We start from the raw sequence: 16,302 nt of genomic DNA on the forward strand, positions 1-16,302 counted from the left end.
CTGGGGTCACTGGGACCAGTGACAAGCACTCTTCCCAAACGGGCCGTCGTGAGGTCCTAAGGGGGCATGTGGTTTAAGGGTAGGGGAGAATCTCCTTCAATATTAAAAAGGTGCGCAATAATTCTAAAAACAGGAAATGAAGAAATTCAAAGCCTGCCATGCTTCTGCAGAGGCCTCTCGAGGGAAGCCTGCTCACCGCGTACTACAGCAGCCTCATTACTGTAAGAGCAAAGACGATGGTCTCTGCCCAGAACTTGGTGCTGTGAGAGCTATGAGAGATGCCATTTAGAAAGAAAAGGGCTTCCATTTCTCAGCACCTCTTGCACATGCTAGGATAACGTGAGTTGAAGGAGTTCTCTGTGGCTTGCTGCTTCGGAATGGTGCTTCCCTGAAAACATGGTTTGTCCTTAGAAGTGGCAAGAGAACACGCATTCTTAAAACAAATATTAACGCGGCGCATGGAGACACAAACTACACTATAAACACACACTCATTCTTAAATATTAACACAGCGCGTGGAGACACAAACTACACTATAAACACACACTCGTTCTTAAATATTAACGCAGCACGTGGAGACACAAACTACACTATAAACACACACTCGTTCTTAAATATTAACGCAGCGCGTGGAGACACAAACTACACTATAAACACACACTCATTCTTAAATATTAACACAGCGCGTGGAGACACAAACTACACTATAAACACACACTCGTTCTTAAATATTAATGCAGTGCATGGAGACACAAACTACACTATAAACACACACTCATTCTTAAATATTAACGCAGCGTGTGGAGACACAAACTACACTATAAACACAAAGGTTAAAACCCACAGTAATTTAAGAAAAATGTTCATTTCTGCCTCAGTGTTCATAAAACCATCATGGCAGCCTTAAACAATGATAGCTCAGCATCATGGACACACGGGGCCAAGGGACAGTGCACACTTCACTGCACAGCCCAGGGTTCTCCTATGACTGCTGCTGCCAAGTATGTCAAAATGGCACTAGAATCAACAAAATTAAAGGCACCTGCGTGATAAAGAAAGGACTCCATAAAGCTAACAGATCTCATTTCAGACTGAAATAACAGAAAAACATTGGTGGACGCCTATAACCCAAGCACTTGGGAAGAACATTGAGTTCAGAGATCTGCCTGGTCTACAAAGTGGGCTCTTCCCTCAAAAAATGAACCTAACAGTCATAAATCAGTTTAGCCATGGAAAGTAAGAAGGGGCTTTAGTAAAGACTGATCCTTCACAGATTTAGTTAGCCTTTCAAGAGTACGGTGCTGGAGAGCTATGTCAAGACACAGAAGAAATGACTGCACACAGACATGTGACACGGAGCATGTGATAGGCTGGCTTGAGCCAAGCAGCTTGATTATAGCTCAACCCTAAATGTAATAAGGTTTTTTGGTGCCAGGCATGGGATACCTCTCTCCGATTTATTGGTCAGAAAGGTCCCTGTGGTCTCCAAAATAACACAAGCTATTGGCATTGTCTGTGGTTACCCACATAACTAGACACTAAGACCCAATTGCTGAAAACACCACACATTTTTGCTGCAGAACACAGAGAAATCTATCTCAAACTAGCCAAGGACCTTCCCCTCCCTACTAGTTGGCTTTCATAGTGCCAGAAGGTGCTGTGAGGGACGCTGCAGGAGAAAGGATATGAAGTCTTCCCCAGTACCGGGCCCTGTAGGTACAGTATCAACCTGATAGGCAAGAGTACAATAGGCTGGCACAATATTGGCATGACCATTACAGGGCAACCAACCACTTTCTGATCGGATTCTGTGTTCCACAGGATGAAGTGCATGCCTGGTGCAGTAAACCTGGCAGAAGCCCATGGCCAAGGAGGTCATAGGCCCCAGAGTAGCACATACTACTGGTATTTTAATAAACGGTTATGTTGCCAAATTATCTTCTAAGTATTTGTGTTTATACGTATAGGTGTGGGATGCAGTCAGAGAAAGTTCTCTATGTAACAGGTGGCAGTCAGCACAGATACCCACCACTGGCCAAAGTGCTGCGGGTTCTCAGTCCTACTAGACACCATTATCAATCCACCTCCCGCCCTGCTCCATGAGGCCCACAGTGTACTTGGAATAGCAAGTGGGAATGGGGCGTGAGATGCTGTCTTCTGGACATTACATGGCGGCTGTGGTTTCCTGCATGAGTCCTGTACAAGAACCAGCCAGCCAGAACTCCAGCACCAATGGGGGGGGGGGGGTCTCGAGGCTTCCTGACAGAGGAGCTTCTGGGGAAAGGAGATTCATTCTTCTCTGGGGATGTGGCTATGCTTAAGTTGCCCACGGTCTAGTGGATGGAACCATGCCCACGTGCATATGAGCAGCACTAATCAACTAATCAGCAGTAATTAACTAATGGGTTAATTTTTTTTTTTAAAAAAGGAGGGCATAAAGTTAAGAGGGGGATGAACTGAGGGGGCCGAAGGGAGTTGGAGGGAGAAACAGAAGGTGGATATCATTATAAAAATCTCATTATATCATGTGTAAAATTACAAAAGGCTAACTTTTAAACTGAGAATTTTTGTCCCTTCATCCATGGTTCATCTGTGCTGCAGGACTCCCTGCTGCAGGGACTCCACGCTGCAGGACTCCCTGCTGTAAGACTCCATGCTACAGGACTCCACGCTGCAGGACTCCCTGCTGCAGGACTCCACGCTGCCAGACCCCCCTATAACCACTGCAAAGGAGCAGAGCCCGGTACCAGCATGGGGATGTCTCCAGCACAGACGCCGACAGAGAGGAGTATTGCGCTGAGATGTGATGTGTGATGTTCTCCGTGGGGATGCTAGCCTCACAAATCATCTCGTTCCAGATGCATTCTACAAGACGGTTTCTGGGAAGAGGCCACGCTGACAAGAGCGGGTCTACTTCTGAGAAGATGACAGAGAACAACTCGGGGATCTGGCCTTAGGAAAGGCTACAACTGTCTTTAGAAAAGTATATTCCTGTTAATCATAAAATTAAGTTAAAGAAATTAGACTTTATGCTCAAGAAAATAAATGTACAATCAGTGCATCAGTAATTCAATAAATTCAATAAAATTGAATGGCAAAGAACAATTCTGGACAGCATTTTTTTCCTTCAAAAACTGTTTAATCTTCATCTATAAAGAATAAAAGTTTAAAATACACATTTAAATAAAATCTATGGGTCTGATCATCTAGTACCTATTGTTACAAACATAAAATCCCAACTTTGGAGCTAGGCATAAAAAGAATTAAAAATGCAGCATCCAAACACACAAAAGAGGGAGGAGGTCTCGCCACACGTTCCGTTGGGAACAGATCAGTCGGAGTTTTCCTCGCCAGCCCCGGGCATTCCTCTGCAGGGCATATGTTCAACTCTCAGTATTATCACACACATGGAAAGATGCTTAAGGAACAGACAAGTGGCCACAGAAGTGTGGGAACAGAGTGGTGTGGGGGAGAAAGGAAATTAAAATCAGCCAAACCTAAAGGCAAGCAGAGTTCCAAACCTAAAGGCAAGCAGGGTTTTAATCGATGCCCACATCCTGCTGGCACCGCCCTGCTGGAGTTTTCTCAAGTGCCACCACTGGGGGTAGCCAGGGCAATGACACGTGGATATGTGTGCATTACCTGTCACAAGTACACAGGGATACGCAGTTATTAGAGCTTGCTAACACCTCGGTTTTAAAATTCAGAATGTAACTACTGCCAATGTTATTTTTAAAACAAAGTAGTGATAGCACGTAGAAACCCGAGAAGATACAAGAAGGCCGACGCCATTATAATCAGACAGATACTGGAAGTACATGGTAGTTTCTTGGGAAAATGGAGAAGGGGATAATGATGGACTACACCAAAAAAGTCCTACAAGCGTGCTAATCGCACTGTCCAGCGTACCTCAGTGCTCTGGTGCTCGAGTGAGGAAGAGCCAATTCGGCTAACACACATCTGCCCCGTGTGGCACTGACCTGCTTGTACGTCCCGTCCAGCAGGGTGTCCAGGTGCTGCAGTGGAGCAGGTGTCTTATCTCTGAACCTTGTCAGAAGCCGACGTTGGATGGCCCGAAATTGTACAGCTCTTTCAGATAAAAGTTCTTCTAATTTTTCACCATTTATCCGCAGCTGTAAGGAATGATTTCTTACATTGGTGTTAAATAGAAACTGTAAGGGATGTTTATATTAAAAATACAAACCATGCATTAAAATCTATGGAAGAGTTGGACAGATGTGAACAGAGTAGCGGGAATTAGGAGTACATGGTATTTGACTCATGACTACAGGGACAACGGGAAAACCAATTAGAGAAAGCTGAGTGACAGTGACTGGGGAGACACTGGTTATCCTTAACATCCTTCATGAAAACAGGCTACTCAGAAAACATTTAATTTCTCTCTTTTTTTACTGCAACAAATAGAATAGCAAAGTGAACAAAGGTTTAGACATGGAAGTACTAGAAGGGAGTTAGTTTTTATAATCTCAGCTTTTATTGTTTGAAACAAAAGCCACTGACACACATCACAAGCATATACAAATACACACAGAATCAACCTGCTAAATTACTAATAAAAAATAAAACAGGAATTTCCCAGCACTTAAACGGCTATTCTTACTCCACTCCTCCTTGCTCCTACAGCTGCCACGCCTCTCGGGAGCTGCAATGCATACCCTCAGCTGCCACCCCTGCATACCCTCAGCTGCCACCCCTGCATACCCTCAGCTGCCACCCCTGCATACCCTCAGCTGCCACCCCTGCATACCCTCAGCTGCCACCCCTGCACCTGCTGCAAGGGGCCAGGACTCAGACAGCATCTACTGCCACAGGTGTAACACAGACTCAGCTGTAGGGCATGCATGGGTAGTGCCCTGCCCAGCACGCTTCGCAGCAGGTCCCTGCCAGTCCTGTCTCTTCACCCCCTACAGATGGGGCCCTGCTCCATCTGGTCTGAGCTCCCTGCCCTGAAGAGGCCACAGCTCGCTCTCACGCTCACCCTCACCAGCACCCGGATGGAGATGATATGGCACTTGGGCTGGAGTAATTCTCATCGCGCAGATTAATAGAAGACATAAATCTTCAATTAAAAAGTTGACTCTAGACCACACACAGACACAAAATGGCAAACACAGAGCTGAGGAGAAGTCTGGGGGGGGGGGGGGGCAAGGCACTTGCTGCATTAGCATAAGAACAGCATTTGAGTCCTTGGAACTTCCTTAAAAACCAGCCCTCCAGATCCAAAGGGAGAGGGGGAGAGGGAGGGGGAGGGAGAGGGAGGGGAGGGGAGGGGAAGAGAGTAGAGGAGAGGGGAGGGGGAGGGAGGGGAGGGGAAGAGAGTGGAGGAGAGGAGAGGGGAGGGGGAGGGAGGGGAGGAGAGGAGAGGGGAGGGGGAGGGAGGGGGAGGAAGGGAGGGGAAGGAAGAGGGGGAGGGGAGGAGGAGGAAGGGAGGGGAAGGAAGAGGGAGAGGGGAGGGGAGGGGAGGAAGGGAGGGGGAAGGGAAAGGAGAAAGAGAGGGAGAAGGGGAGGGGGAGGGGAAAGGGGAAGGGGAAGGGAAAGGGGAAGGGGAGGGAGATCCCTAGGAGAAGCTGGCTATCTAGAATGGCCAGAATTGGGGAGCTGTGGGATCAGGGAAAGGCCTTACCCTGTTAATAAAGTGGAGTGCAATCAAAGAACACAACCAATGCCCCCTTGCCAGGAGCCATTCTCACACAGATCTCAAAACCCCCTCCTGTCAGCCATTTCAAGCCTACTTTTAGAAGGAAAACTACTAGCTTTCAAGATTAGCCAAGTAGCCAGGTGGTCAGTACATACAGAGCTCACCTGAGTGGGCTAGAACAGAGCTCACCTGTGGTTAGGTTACCATAGCAACTCCTTTCCACTTCACCTCCTCTTGATCAATTTATTGTGCCAATTTCCTGCAGCAATAGCCAGCTTTTCCCTGAGATTCTGAGAGACAATTCTGAGAAACTGTTCCTGAGAAACAATGCTTGCCCCCTGAAATTGTTCCCCAAAAACAAGGTCTTGCCCCCTTTACCCCTCCCCTATACCTTGCTTGCTTCCCTTTAAATTGCCGTGTGTAAAAAATAAAATTTGACAGCTTGATCAGAATACTGTCTTGTTGTCCATCTCTTGCATCTCTTGTCTCTACATCTGCTCCTAGTGGTCCGGGGACCTTGTTGACTGTCCTGCCAGTCAGGACACCCCCTGTCATCTTTCAGCATCCATGCACATCGTGTGTGCAGACACACACACACACACACACACACACACCCTGCATTCATTACTTCTGCTATCATAAAACAACATGACCAAGGCAACTCATCAAGGAAACTGCTGATCAGCTGGATTTTGGATCCAGAACGTTCGAGAGTCCATGAGCAGGAAATGAAGACCCAGCTGCATGGGAGCTGAGAGCTCACATCACCACAGCACGACACAGAGAGAAGACCAAGAGCACAGTGGGGAAGCAGAAGACTTTTGAAACATCAACGGCCGGCCCTGCCACACGCCTCCAACAAGGCCACACATCCTGATCCTTCCCAAGCAGCTCCACCAGCTAGGTGGAATTTATGAGCATAATGGGGCATTCTCATCCAAAGCAGCACACATGAAAATTGGTCTACACACATGAATGCACACATGCATGCACACCACACAAATAGGCATATGCAAAATTAATTCTAAATGATTAAACACTGTTAGAAAAGTGAGAAGACAAACAGGAAGCTGCATAAAGCAATGGTAATAACTACACCCATGACAAAAGTCATGCTGCAGTGTCCGGACAGCAGCACAAGCAGTGCAAATGGCCACAGGCCGACGACAGCGAGCAGTGGGGGGAAAAAAGAGGGAAAATGTGAAATTTTTAGTAAAATAGTTAATTTTACTTATTTATTTTGAGCAAGAGTATAGCCAAAAAAAAAAAACAAAATGACTTTAAGTTCATAGGGGAGTTGGAGTCAACCGAGAGGAGACTGGAAGGGCACAGATGATCGGACCAGGAAATAGGAAAGGGGAGCTCCCGGGGAAGGGAAGGGGGAACACACAGAAGAATGCAGAGGAGGAGAGAGGGGAGCAGCAGGAAGCAAGTGATCATAGGGAAATGGGAAAGACGGGAAGGCGGGGAGGTGACGCGGAGGACAGAGAGCTGGGTGGATGAAGAACTGTGAGGATGACTGAGAAAGCCACAGGAATCATAGCATTAACTGTTTACACAGCAAAGCTATAACACACGGACTCCATGACTAAATCTGTGTGTGAGTGCATGTGTATGAAAGGATCATTACATATATATGTATGTACATATATTTCATATATATATATATTTACACACACACACACACACACACACACATCTTTTCTAATCTAGGTTGATGGCGCTCCCCACAAGAGCCAGAGACTACCTAACAAAAGAACCACAGTACCAGCCATGAGACGCCCTCTTGAGTGGTTGGCCAGGGATGTCCAAGACTCTCAAAGCATGCAGCCTCTTGCTGCTGCCCCTGGTTGCCCACCAGAGGTGGAAGGTGAGTCTCTATTGCTGAAGACATGATTCCTTTCCAAAACAGGGCCCAGAACCCCGAGCTGGAGCGGTCTTCTCCCTGAGGACTAGCTTTTACGGTATCCAAAAGCACTATACAAACTTCCAAAGGATGGAGGCACAGAGTCCTACCCAGCTACGATATCTATGAAGCTCACTGACAAACACCAAGGCATGCTGACCCACTGGTGCAGCAGTGGCACGCATACCTGCGTGGGAAAAGGGCTCTCTAATTGACCATAACACCCATTCAACCAACAGGAGACATTGCCTGGTACTGAAGGCCTAGCTAACCACTCAGTGCTAGTGAACTCTGGTTATTAAGAAGAACCTGAAACCACTAATTTACAAACACAGCACAATCCCTAACAGCACTCTATTAACATTTGCCCTTATACCCACAGATAAGTCTTCCCCTCCTCAAGGAAACTTTTCTTTAAGACAGACTAGACCATTACCACAGAAAACCACAACAAATTAATAAGCAGAGTTGTGAAGGCCAGTCCTACTGGGTACACCCACAAAGCATTCCCACACCTGAGGCTCACAGAACATTGCAGAGGAGAGGGGTTGAATGAGTCTAAGAGATAAACAGGAAGTTTGTTGTGAGACTATGTCTCCTAGTAAGAGCAGAAGCTACACCCAGAAAGTCTCACCAACATGACTGCCCAAGCATGAGTGAAACAAAGGCAAGCCCAAGAAGGAAGAAACATAACACGTCATCCCTACACAAAGACCGACGGGCAACTGAGGTGAGCGGAGAACAAGAGACGGGTCTTCACCAAGAAAGAACACACCAACTGGTTGCCCAGTGCCAAACGATCAGTCCTGCAAATGTGCATGTGGGTAACTTTATACAGACTCAAGAGGTTCTGCGTAGGAGCACCGGTACATATGTGTATTTATATGCACAAGGCTGTACATCTGTAGGAGAGTGAACAAGGGAACATGGGAGAGCTTGGAGAAGGGAAAGAAAGAAGACAATCTAATTATAATCTCAAAAAATAAAAAAATAAAAAAAGAATACACGGGCAGCATAAAAAGTAACAAAATGAATTTTAATAACTAAAAAATTTAAATAAATAAAAGGCGCTGGAACTGTCGTTCAGCAGTCAGAGGACTTTCCTAACGTGCCAGAGGCCCAGGCTCTGATTCCTAGTGCTGTGTACGCCAGGCAGGGCAGCGCTCAACCAGCCATCCCAGCACTCAGAAGTGAAGGTCAAGGGCTCACAAGGTGTAAACCGCATTTACTGTCATGTGCATGGGATCTGTAGGCATCCTGGGACATAGGAGACCCTGTTCTAAGAAGAATGACAGGCCAGTCATAACTCACCTACTTGAGATCTGCTTCCACCATATTCTCTGTGTCTATGAACACAATACGGAAAGGACTTCCCTGACATGTAGTATCAGCCAGGTTGCCAGTTCAATGTGTAGCATTAATATCAGAATTTCATAATTTAGGGGCCCAGAAGCTGGCAAGATGTCGCTGTGGGTAAAAGTGTTTGCTGAATGACTGCCTGATCTCACAAGCCACAGGGAGGGAAGGAAGCCAAGTCCTGAGCCAGCCTCTGGCTCCTGCATGCTGATGCCTACCCTGCCCCTGGCCCAGCATGCACACATCAGCAATAATAGCAACCACTAAAATAAAAGGACTGCAACACTGTGGCAAATAGCTATCAGTCATGAGGCCCCAAAACCAAGAATTAAAATGAATAAAACGGATAGAAACTTCTTCCTTGCTTACACAAAGCAACCTAGATTCTAGAAGCTACCTTAATTCAAAGTTTAAGAAATTATTCATAGCTGGGAACAGACAGTGGAAACAGGGAGCAAAGGAAGAAAACTCATTACCCCTGTGTGTGCAACAAATCAAAGTGGCAAACTCCTCCCCTAAAGCAAAGAGCTGATACGGAAAGACTGTGGAGTCCCTGTCCAAGAACTCAGAAGGGGAGAGTGTATGGCAAGCCTATTAGCCAGCAAACACAGTAGAGATATCTCCACTTTAAATGTTATGAACATAGAGTTAGAGTTCTCTCTCTGTGGACTCTGTTTCATAAACCACAGCCAAGCAAGGATTTCTTAAAATATATCCTAAAAGAATAAAATTATCTCAGTTCTTCAGCATACAGCCTCTGCAAACCTATTCTATAAACAATATTTGCAAAAAACAATACAAGGGGCCTGAGGATGCAGCTTGTGCCAAAACACAAATAAGCTTTGCTTATTGTGTGCAAGGCCCGTATTTCCATTTCCCAATACTCCAAAAGAAAGACTTAAATGTAAATATTACTATATTCTTATATGTTTTATATATGAAATCATACATAAATATTATATTAAATATGTAAAAATTATATATAGATATCCATAGTAACGTTGAAATATTAAAATTCAAAATGTCTACATTAAAAGTATCTCAATATATGCTCCAAAACTGTCAATTTTGGTGCCACAATTGGGTCAAATACATACTAACCCACAAAATAACCAGTAGCGGAGTTGGGGTGATGGCTAACCGGTAGAACGCCTGCTGGAAGATGGAGGACCTTATAAAAAGCCAAACCGTCTGGAGCGAGGCTCCGGATGGGACTTAGACAAAGCCTGAAGTGTAGCTGAAGAGGTGAGAGACTCTCTCAAAGAGTAGAGAAGTCACCTGATGCAACCTCAAAACAGGCTGAACTCCTTGAAGGGCAATCCCTGCAGAGCAATGAGAGACAGCTCAATGCTACAAGTACTTCCTGCTCTTACCGGGGACTGAGATTCAGGCCCCAGAACCAATGCTCTGTGACCCCAGTTTTAGGGAACCTGATACTGGCTTCTGGCCTCCAAGGGTACCTGCATGTATGTGACACACATACATATACTGAGGACCACATGTGTACACATAAAATAAAAATTCAGCAAAATCTTAAAACATAGTCACCCTAGTAACCAATGCTACATATTCAAAATTGCCTTCTTTTTAAAAATCCCTTTAGAATTCGTCACAGGTTCTACTCAGTGAATGCACCTGTGATTTAATGCATACAGTTAAAATAACCATAGTCAGTGTCCATTCATACAGAAAAGATGAATCTTTCCAAATACCAAATTAATCTTCCAAGGATGTAGAAATTATATTACCGAGACACTCGAGAGAACCCGACCTAAACTTGGACAGGACTTCCAAGCAAGTAGAACATTCAGAGCATCAGAGACACGGTCAGACTCGGGTTTGTACATTTAACTACTGAGCGGTTACTAGGCACCCATTGTGACATCTACAAAGGAGCACGTTACACGGTTAACCATCACTCCAGTGCAGAGCCTGCTGGATTTATTATGGATGAAAAAAGAAAAATCACCTCATAATCACACCTCATTTACATCCAGTGTGAGTTATTCAGGATGATAAACTCGAGCAGTTTTAACCATGGGTTACTGAGGTCAAGGACTGAGTTTACATGGGGGAGATTCCAATCAGCCGAGTTCGAAGGTGATACCCTAAGCCAGGCTGCAGCCTGCCACTCTGTGTGTGTCTGTGGCTGAGCAGTAACTGGGCAGAGTCCCCCACCCACATAAGAACAACCTCAGAGCACACAGCTGATCAGCATGTGCCCGGTGCTCTCTCCCATAGCATCTCTTGCTCTTTGATTTATTCTTCAAGTAAAGGTTATTAATATCATACCTCAAAATGATGATCAATCAAGTCAAAATATTCTTGAAGGGGCACACATCCAGAGAAAGAACACGCAAAGTCTTTGGTTCCCTGCTTTTCAAAATGCTCCTGAAGGCGGAGGATGAGTTCATTGGTAATGAGCCAGAGATCTTCAAACTGCTCGCTCTGAATGCGGTAGCGTTCTGAGAGAAAGAAATAATGAAGGGAAAGTGCACGTTAACACACGACTGCCACCTGGAACTAGGTGAGGCCTCTAGCAGCCTTGATGTGAATGCTAACTGAAGGACAGAGACCCCTCTTTGCAATGCAGCTCTGATCTCTGCTGCCCTGAGGCTGCTTTCTGCATCAACTATAGAAGTACTTCAGAAGTCCATCCAGGGGCGCTGGTCAGAGACAGGCTGACACAGCCCTTCTCATGGCGTGCCTAATAGTAAATAGAATTAAACAGCCCAACTGTGGCGCAACAGTGGTTGAGTCCTACAGTGCCACCCTTCCAGTCCACCAGCTGGCTGAAAACACAGATGAGACCTATTGTACTGATAATGAAGCACTCTATGACATCTGCTTCAGAACCCTAAAGCTGACCACACCCACTCTCTTAGGGTTTCTATTCCTGCACAAACATCATGACCAAGAAGCAAGTTGGGGAGGAAAGGGTTTATTCAGCTCACACTTCTGCATTGCTGTTCATCACAAAAGGAAGTCAGGACTGGAACTCAAGCAAGTCAGGAAGCAGGAGCTGATGCAAAAGCCATGGAAAGATGTTCCTTACTGGTTTGCTTCCCCTGGCTTGCTCAGCCTGCTCTCTTATAGAACCCAAGACTACCAGCCCAGGGATGGTACCACCCACAAGGGGCCCCTCCCCCTTGACCACTAATTGAGAAAATGCCCCACAGCTGGATCCCATGGAGGCACTTCCCCAACTGAAACTCCTTTCTCTGTGATAACTCCAGCCTGTGTCAAGTTGACACACAAAACCAGCCAGTACACCCACCATCTAGTGTCTGCCACCATAAGTGGGGTAACCACTTGCCTTTGATTCCCTGGCCAGCTAAATGCTGACCTGTAGAAACTGGCTGTAAATATGGTGTCCTTCCCTCACCTGCACTTCTTCATGCCTGGCTTTGCCCCCTTGACCACCCAGGGAAGCCAGCAGTACTGAACCCTGACAGTTCCTGAGCTCACCCAGCAGATGTTTGATGCCAAGAACATGATGGCTGCCTGTGATTCCCCACCATGGGCACTATTTGACTGTGGCTGCCGTGTTCAGGGGCCGCTTGTCTATGAAGGAGGTGGACAAACAGATGCTTGATGTCCAAACCAAGAACGCAGCTACTTTGTTAAGTGAATCCCCAACAATGTGAAAACAGCTGTCTGTGACGTTCCACCTCAGGGCCTAAAAATGTCCCACCTTCACTGGCAACAGCACCACTACTCAGGAGCTGTTCAAACACATCCAGAGCAGTTCACAGCCATATTCCAAGGCAAGGCCTTCCTACACTGGTACACGGGTGAGGGCATGGATGAGATGGAATCCACGGAGGCTGAGAGCAACATGAATGACCTGGTGCCTGAGGACCAGCAGGACCAGGACACTACAGCTGAGGAAGAGGGAGTTTGAGGAGGAGGCTGAGGAGGAGGTGGCTTAGAGCTGTCTTAGTCGCTAAAGCATGGGAAGAGTGTGAACTCTTTATTCATGCACAGCCTGACTGCTAGCCATGTCCACTGTGCATTTGCTGTCCTGTGTCCTGACATCACTTATACAGATACCAAGATAGGCAGCCAAGGAAAAGTACATTGTGGAAGTACTAGTCTTCTTCCTGAACACCGCTGTGAGATAAAACGTATTCTACATGAATCACTACAATCAGGATCAAAGCTTTCTGTTTTTCTAAAACTTTCTCAATATGAAAGGATATTTAAACTTGACACTTCCTTAAAGAGAAAATCGTGTTCCCTGTGTTCCCTGAAACTTGAGGATGTAAAGACCCTCTGTATGTACTCTCTAGTGATGGTGGCTGTGATCGTGATGCAGTTTGCATTAGATTGGAAGCAGTGCACGCATATAATTATTATCATTTGGAAACTTTTAAGAGAAAAGAGCTGATTGGTGCTCTTAGACCCAAAGTTGGGAGAAATAATATAAACAACCCCGGCAGACGTAGGTTTAAAATTGAAAATATACAATTTCTTCAATATTAATAAAAACTGTGGAGGGACATCTACAGCTACCTTTCAAAATGCATTTTGAAAGCTAGATTTGCATTATAAAAAAAATTGACAGCATAGTGAAGAAACTGCTATCCCCACAATTCTCACTGGGTATAAGGACTGACATCAGATGAATTCAGATCCAACCACTGTATTCTTAATTACCCCTAAAGTGGCCTCAGTAAAGGACAGTTACAGAACCCCTCCAGCATAGTCTACGCACTCAGGAAAATTCACTGTGTCTAAACCCCTTACCTATCAGCTGATATTTGAAGATATCTTTCCTACTGCCTACAGTGACCCTTTTCTTTTTTTTCCTTTTTTTTATTCAATATATTTTTATTTACATTTCAAATGATTTCCCTTTTTGTGACCCCCACTCCCAGTTTCTTATGAAACTCCCAATGACTCCTAAATCCCTGCCCTACATCCCTGAGGATGGAGTATGACCTGAGCGTTAAAAACCCTTTCCTTCCTAAAGTACTTTTGGTCATGATATTTTTAGCACAATAATAGAAATCCTAACTAAGATAATGTCAAATAGGGATGTAAAGATAAGTAAATATATACACATAGCTGACAGATAGGTGAAAGATACAGACATATAACTGAGAGATACATGGATGATAGATTAATTAGATGATAGACAAGACAGACGGATGGGTTTTTTTAAATAAGTTGCCCAAAGTAAAATATATCTGAACTCTAAACATGAGGGGCAGGAGACTCACAAGTTCAAACACAAGATGAATTATATCTGGAGAACCCTATCTCAAGAAACATTAAAAATCAACATACATACATACACATACACACACATACACACACACACATATATACATATATATATACATATATATATATATACACAGACACCAAAAAGAAAGTTAATTATAGCTTTTCAGACTTCTTGAGAACTAGGTCACTAGATCTTGTCTGTCACATCTGGCCAGACATCACCTTCATCCTCTGCAATGCCCTTGATGTGACACAGCCCTAAGCTGAGCTTCCCAACAACAGCGATGGCACGGTTTTACTTACGGGATGTTCTGGAGGCAAGAAGAGTCACCCGAGAGCCTCCGAGGAGACGGAAGCCCATGACGTTCACTTGGTCATCATCTGATGGGTTGGCAAAGTCTGCGAGGGAAGGGGAAAGGATCACCTACATACCCACAAAGCAAGCACTGTTTTAAATAGAAAGCCCAGCTGGGGAGGTTTCACATTGTTAATATTCAAAGTGCACATATAAACTATAGTAGCTGATCTCTACAGCAGCTCAAATGTCTGCCTCATAACAACACTCTGGAATGATTTCATTTTATTTTCCTGTCTTCTTATAGCTGAGTCCAAGTGTGCAGCTGAACAGTGACAGGGGAAACGTCACTCCATGAGGCAAAGGAAGGATCTGGGATCTGCAGAGATCTAGGAAAATGTCAGATCTGACATCAGAAGACTATCACTGCCCATGGTGGTGCATGCCAATAATCCCATGATCAGAGCAGGAAGAACTCTGGGGTGAGGCCAGCCTAGGCTACGGAGAGGCTCTGTCCCCAAGAAAACAGGGGAAGAGACTGAGATCAGCAGAAGCTACAGACAAAAGTAAAACAGTGTCACAACAGATGAGCAAGGCATCTATTATGTTCATATTCACACCAAAACCAAAACAAAGCAAAAATGAATGATCCCCATCGAAGGGTCCTAGAGAACTGATCACACTCACACTATACTAAATATAGACACTTCCTATCTTATAAAGGTACAATACCCCACTACAAATTGGGTCCTAGAGAACTGATCACACTCACACTATACTAAATATAGACACTTCCTATCTTATAAAGGTACAATACCCCACTACAAATTTGAAAAATCATTAAGTCTAAGCACACTTTATACATTTATCATTTAAGCATCATGAGTTAGCCTCACTTGCACTGACTGTCCTCAAAATGTTTATATTCACTGGGCTGAGGAAAGTCAACTTTATATTTCAATCACCATTAAGGTATTCTTTTGTTTTTTGTTGTTTTTTTGTTGTTGTTGTTGTTGTTTCTGAGACAGGGTTTCTCTGTATAGCCCTGGCTGTCCTGGAACTCACTCTGTAGACCAGGCTGGCCTCGAACTCAGAAATCCGTCTGCCTCTGCCTCCCAGAGTGCTGGGATTAAAGGTGTATACCACCACCGCCCAGCTCCATTAAGGTATTCTTAACCTTCAATCTACCAACTCCACTTTCATATCTTTATCCAAGAAATGGTCATAAGTTTTAGGTTTTGCAAAGGAATTATCACAAGAATACAATATAAACACCTAAAAATAGAATATGAGTCAGATTATTTCATGTTGTCCATCTATAATAAAATACCATACGATAATTAAAGTCATGAATGAAGGTATCTATGGTCTACAAAAATGTTCCTAAACAATATGAAAGAAAATCTTTAGGAAGGGGTAAATGCTTATAAAAATTACTTCAGCTATATTAGAGGAAAGGAGAAATAGACATGAAATTTCTGGACAGTAGATTATCATAAGTAGATTCCTTGTGTGGATTTATCATTTGTAAGCTTCCAATCGATTTGTGATAAAAGCTAAAATCATTTCATGTATTCCCTACATTTCTTCACAAAGAAGTAAATAAACAATTAGGGATAGATTTAAAACTATTTCTTTGATAGAAGCTCATTAATCTGTTTCTTTAGGTAGAATACGTAGCTTTGAAATAGCCATTGTATCTAATGTCAACATAAAAGAGCCTTTATACACTAATGTCGATGTGAAATCTACTTTAAGCAACTGCATTATTCCATGATAATGGAATATAATGGATAATGAGAATGATTCATGTTTATTAAATTTAAAATAAAAATACATATTATATGTATACAA

At 44.4% G+C, this 16,302-nt stretch overlaps 1 protein-coding gene and 1 pseudogene across 4 annotated transcripts in view; one reads left to right on the forward strand and one right to left on the reverse strand.

The window, feature by feature from the left end:
- Bbs9 (Bardet-Biedl syndrome 9) overlaps positions 1-16,302 on the reverse strand; it is a 390,144-nt gene that overhangs the window by 181,671 nt on the left and 192,171 nt on the right. For all 4 annotated transcript variants that reach the window (XM_052188801.1, XM_052188800.1, XM_052188802.1 and 1 more), the window contains 3 exons: positions 14,457-14,552; positions 11,214-11,386; positions 3,981-4,133 (listed from right to left, as the gene is read on the reverse strand). In XM_052188801.1, coding sequence (XP_052044761.1) covers positions 3,981-4,133; positions 11,214-11,386; positions 14,457-14,552 — 422 coding nt within the window. The remainder of the gene's footprint in view (positions 1-3,980; positions 4,134-11,213; positions 11,387-14,456; positions 14,553-16,302) is intronic.
- LOC127689493 (tubulin beta chain-like) lies at positions 11,620-12,950 on the forward strand (annotated as a pseudogene).

This window comes from Apodemus sylvaticus, chromosome 7, assembly GCF_947179515.1.
Source record: "Apodemus sylvaticus chromosome 7, mApoSyl1.1, whole genome shotgun sequence".
In the NCBI taxonomy this organism is placed as follows: domain Eukaryota; kingdom Metazoa; phylum Chordata; class Mammalia; order Rodentia; family Muridae; genus Apodemus; species Apodemus sylvaticus.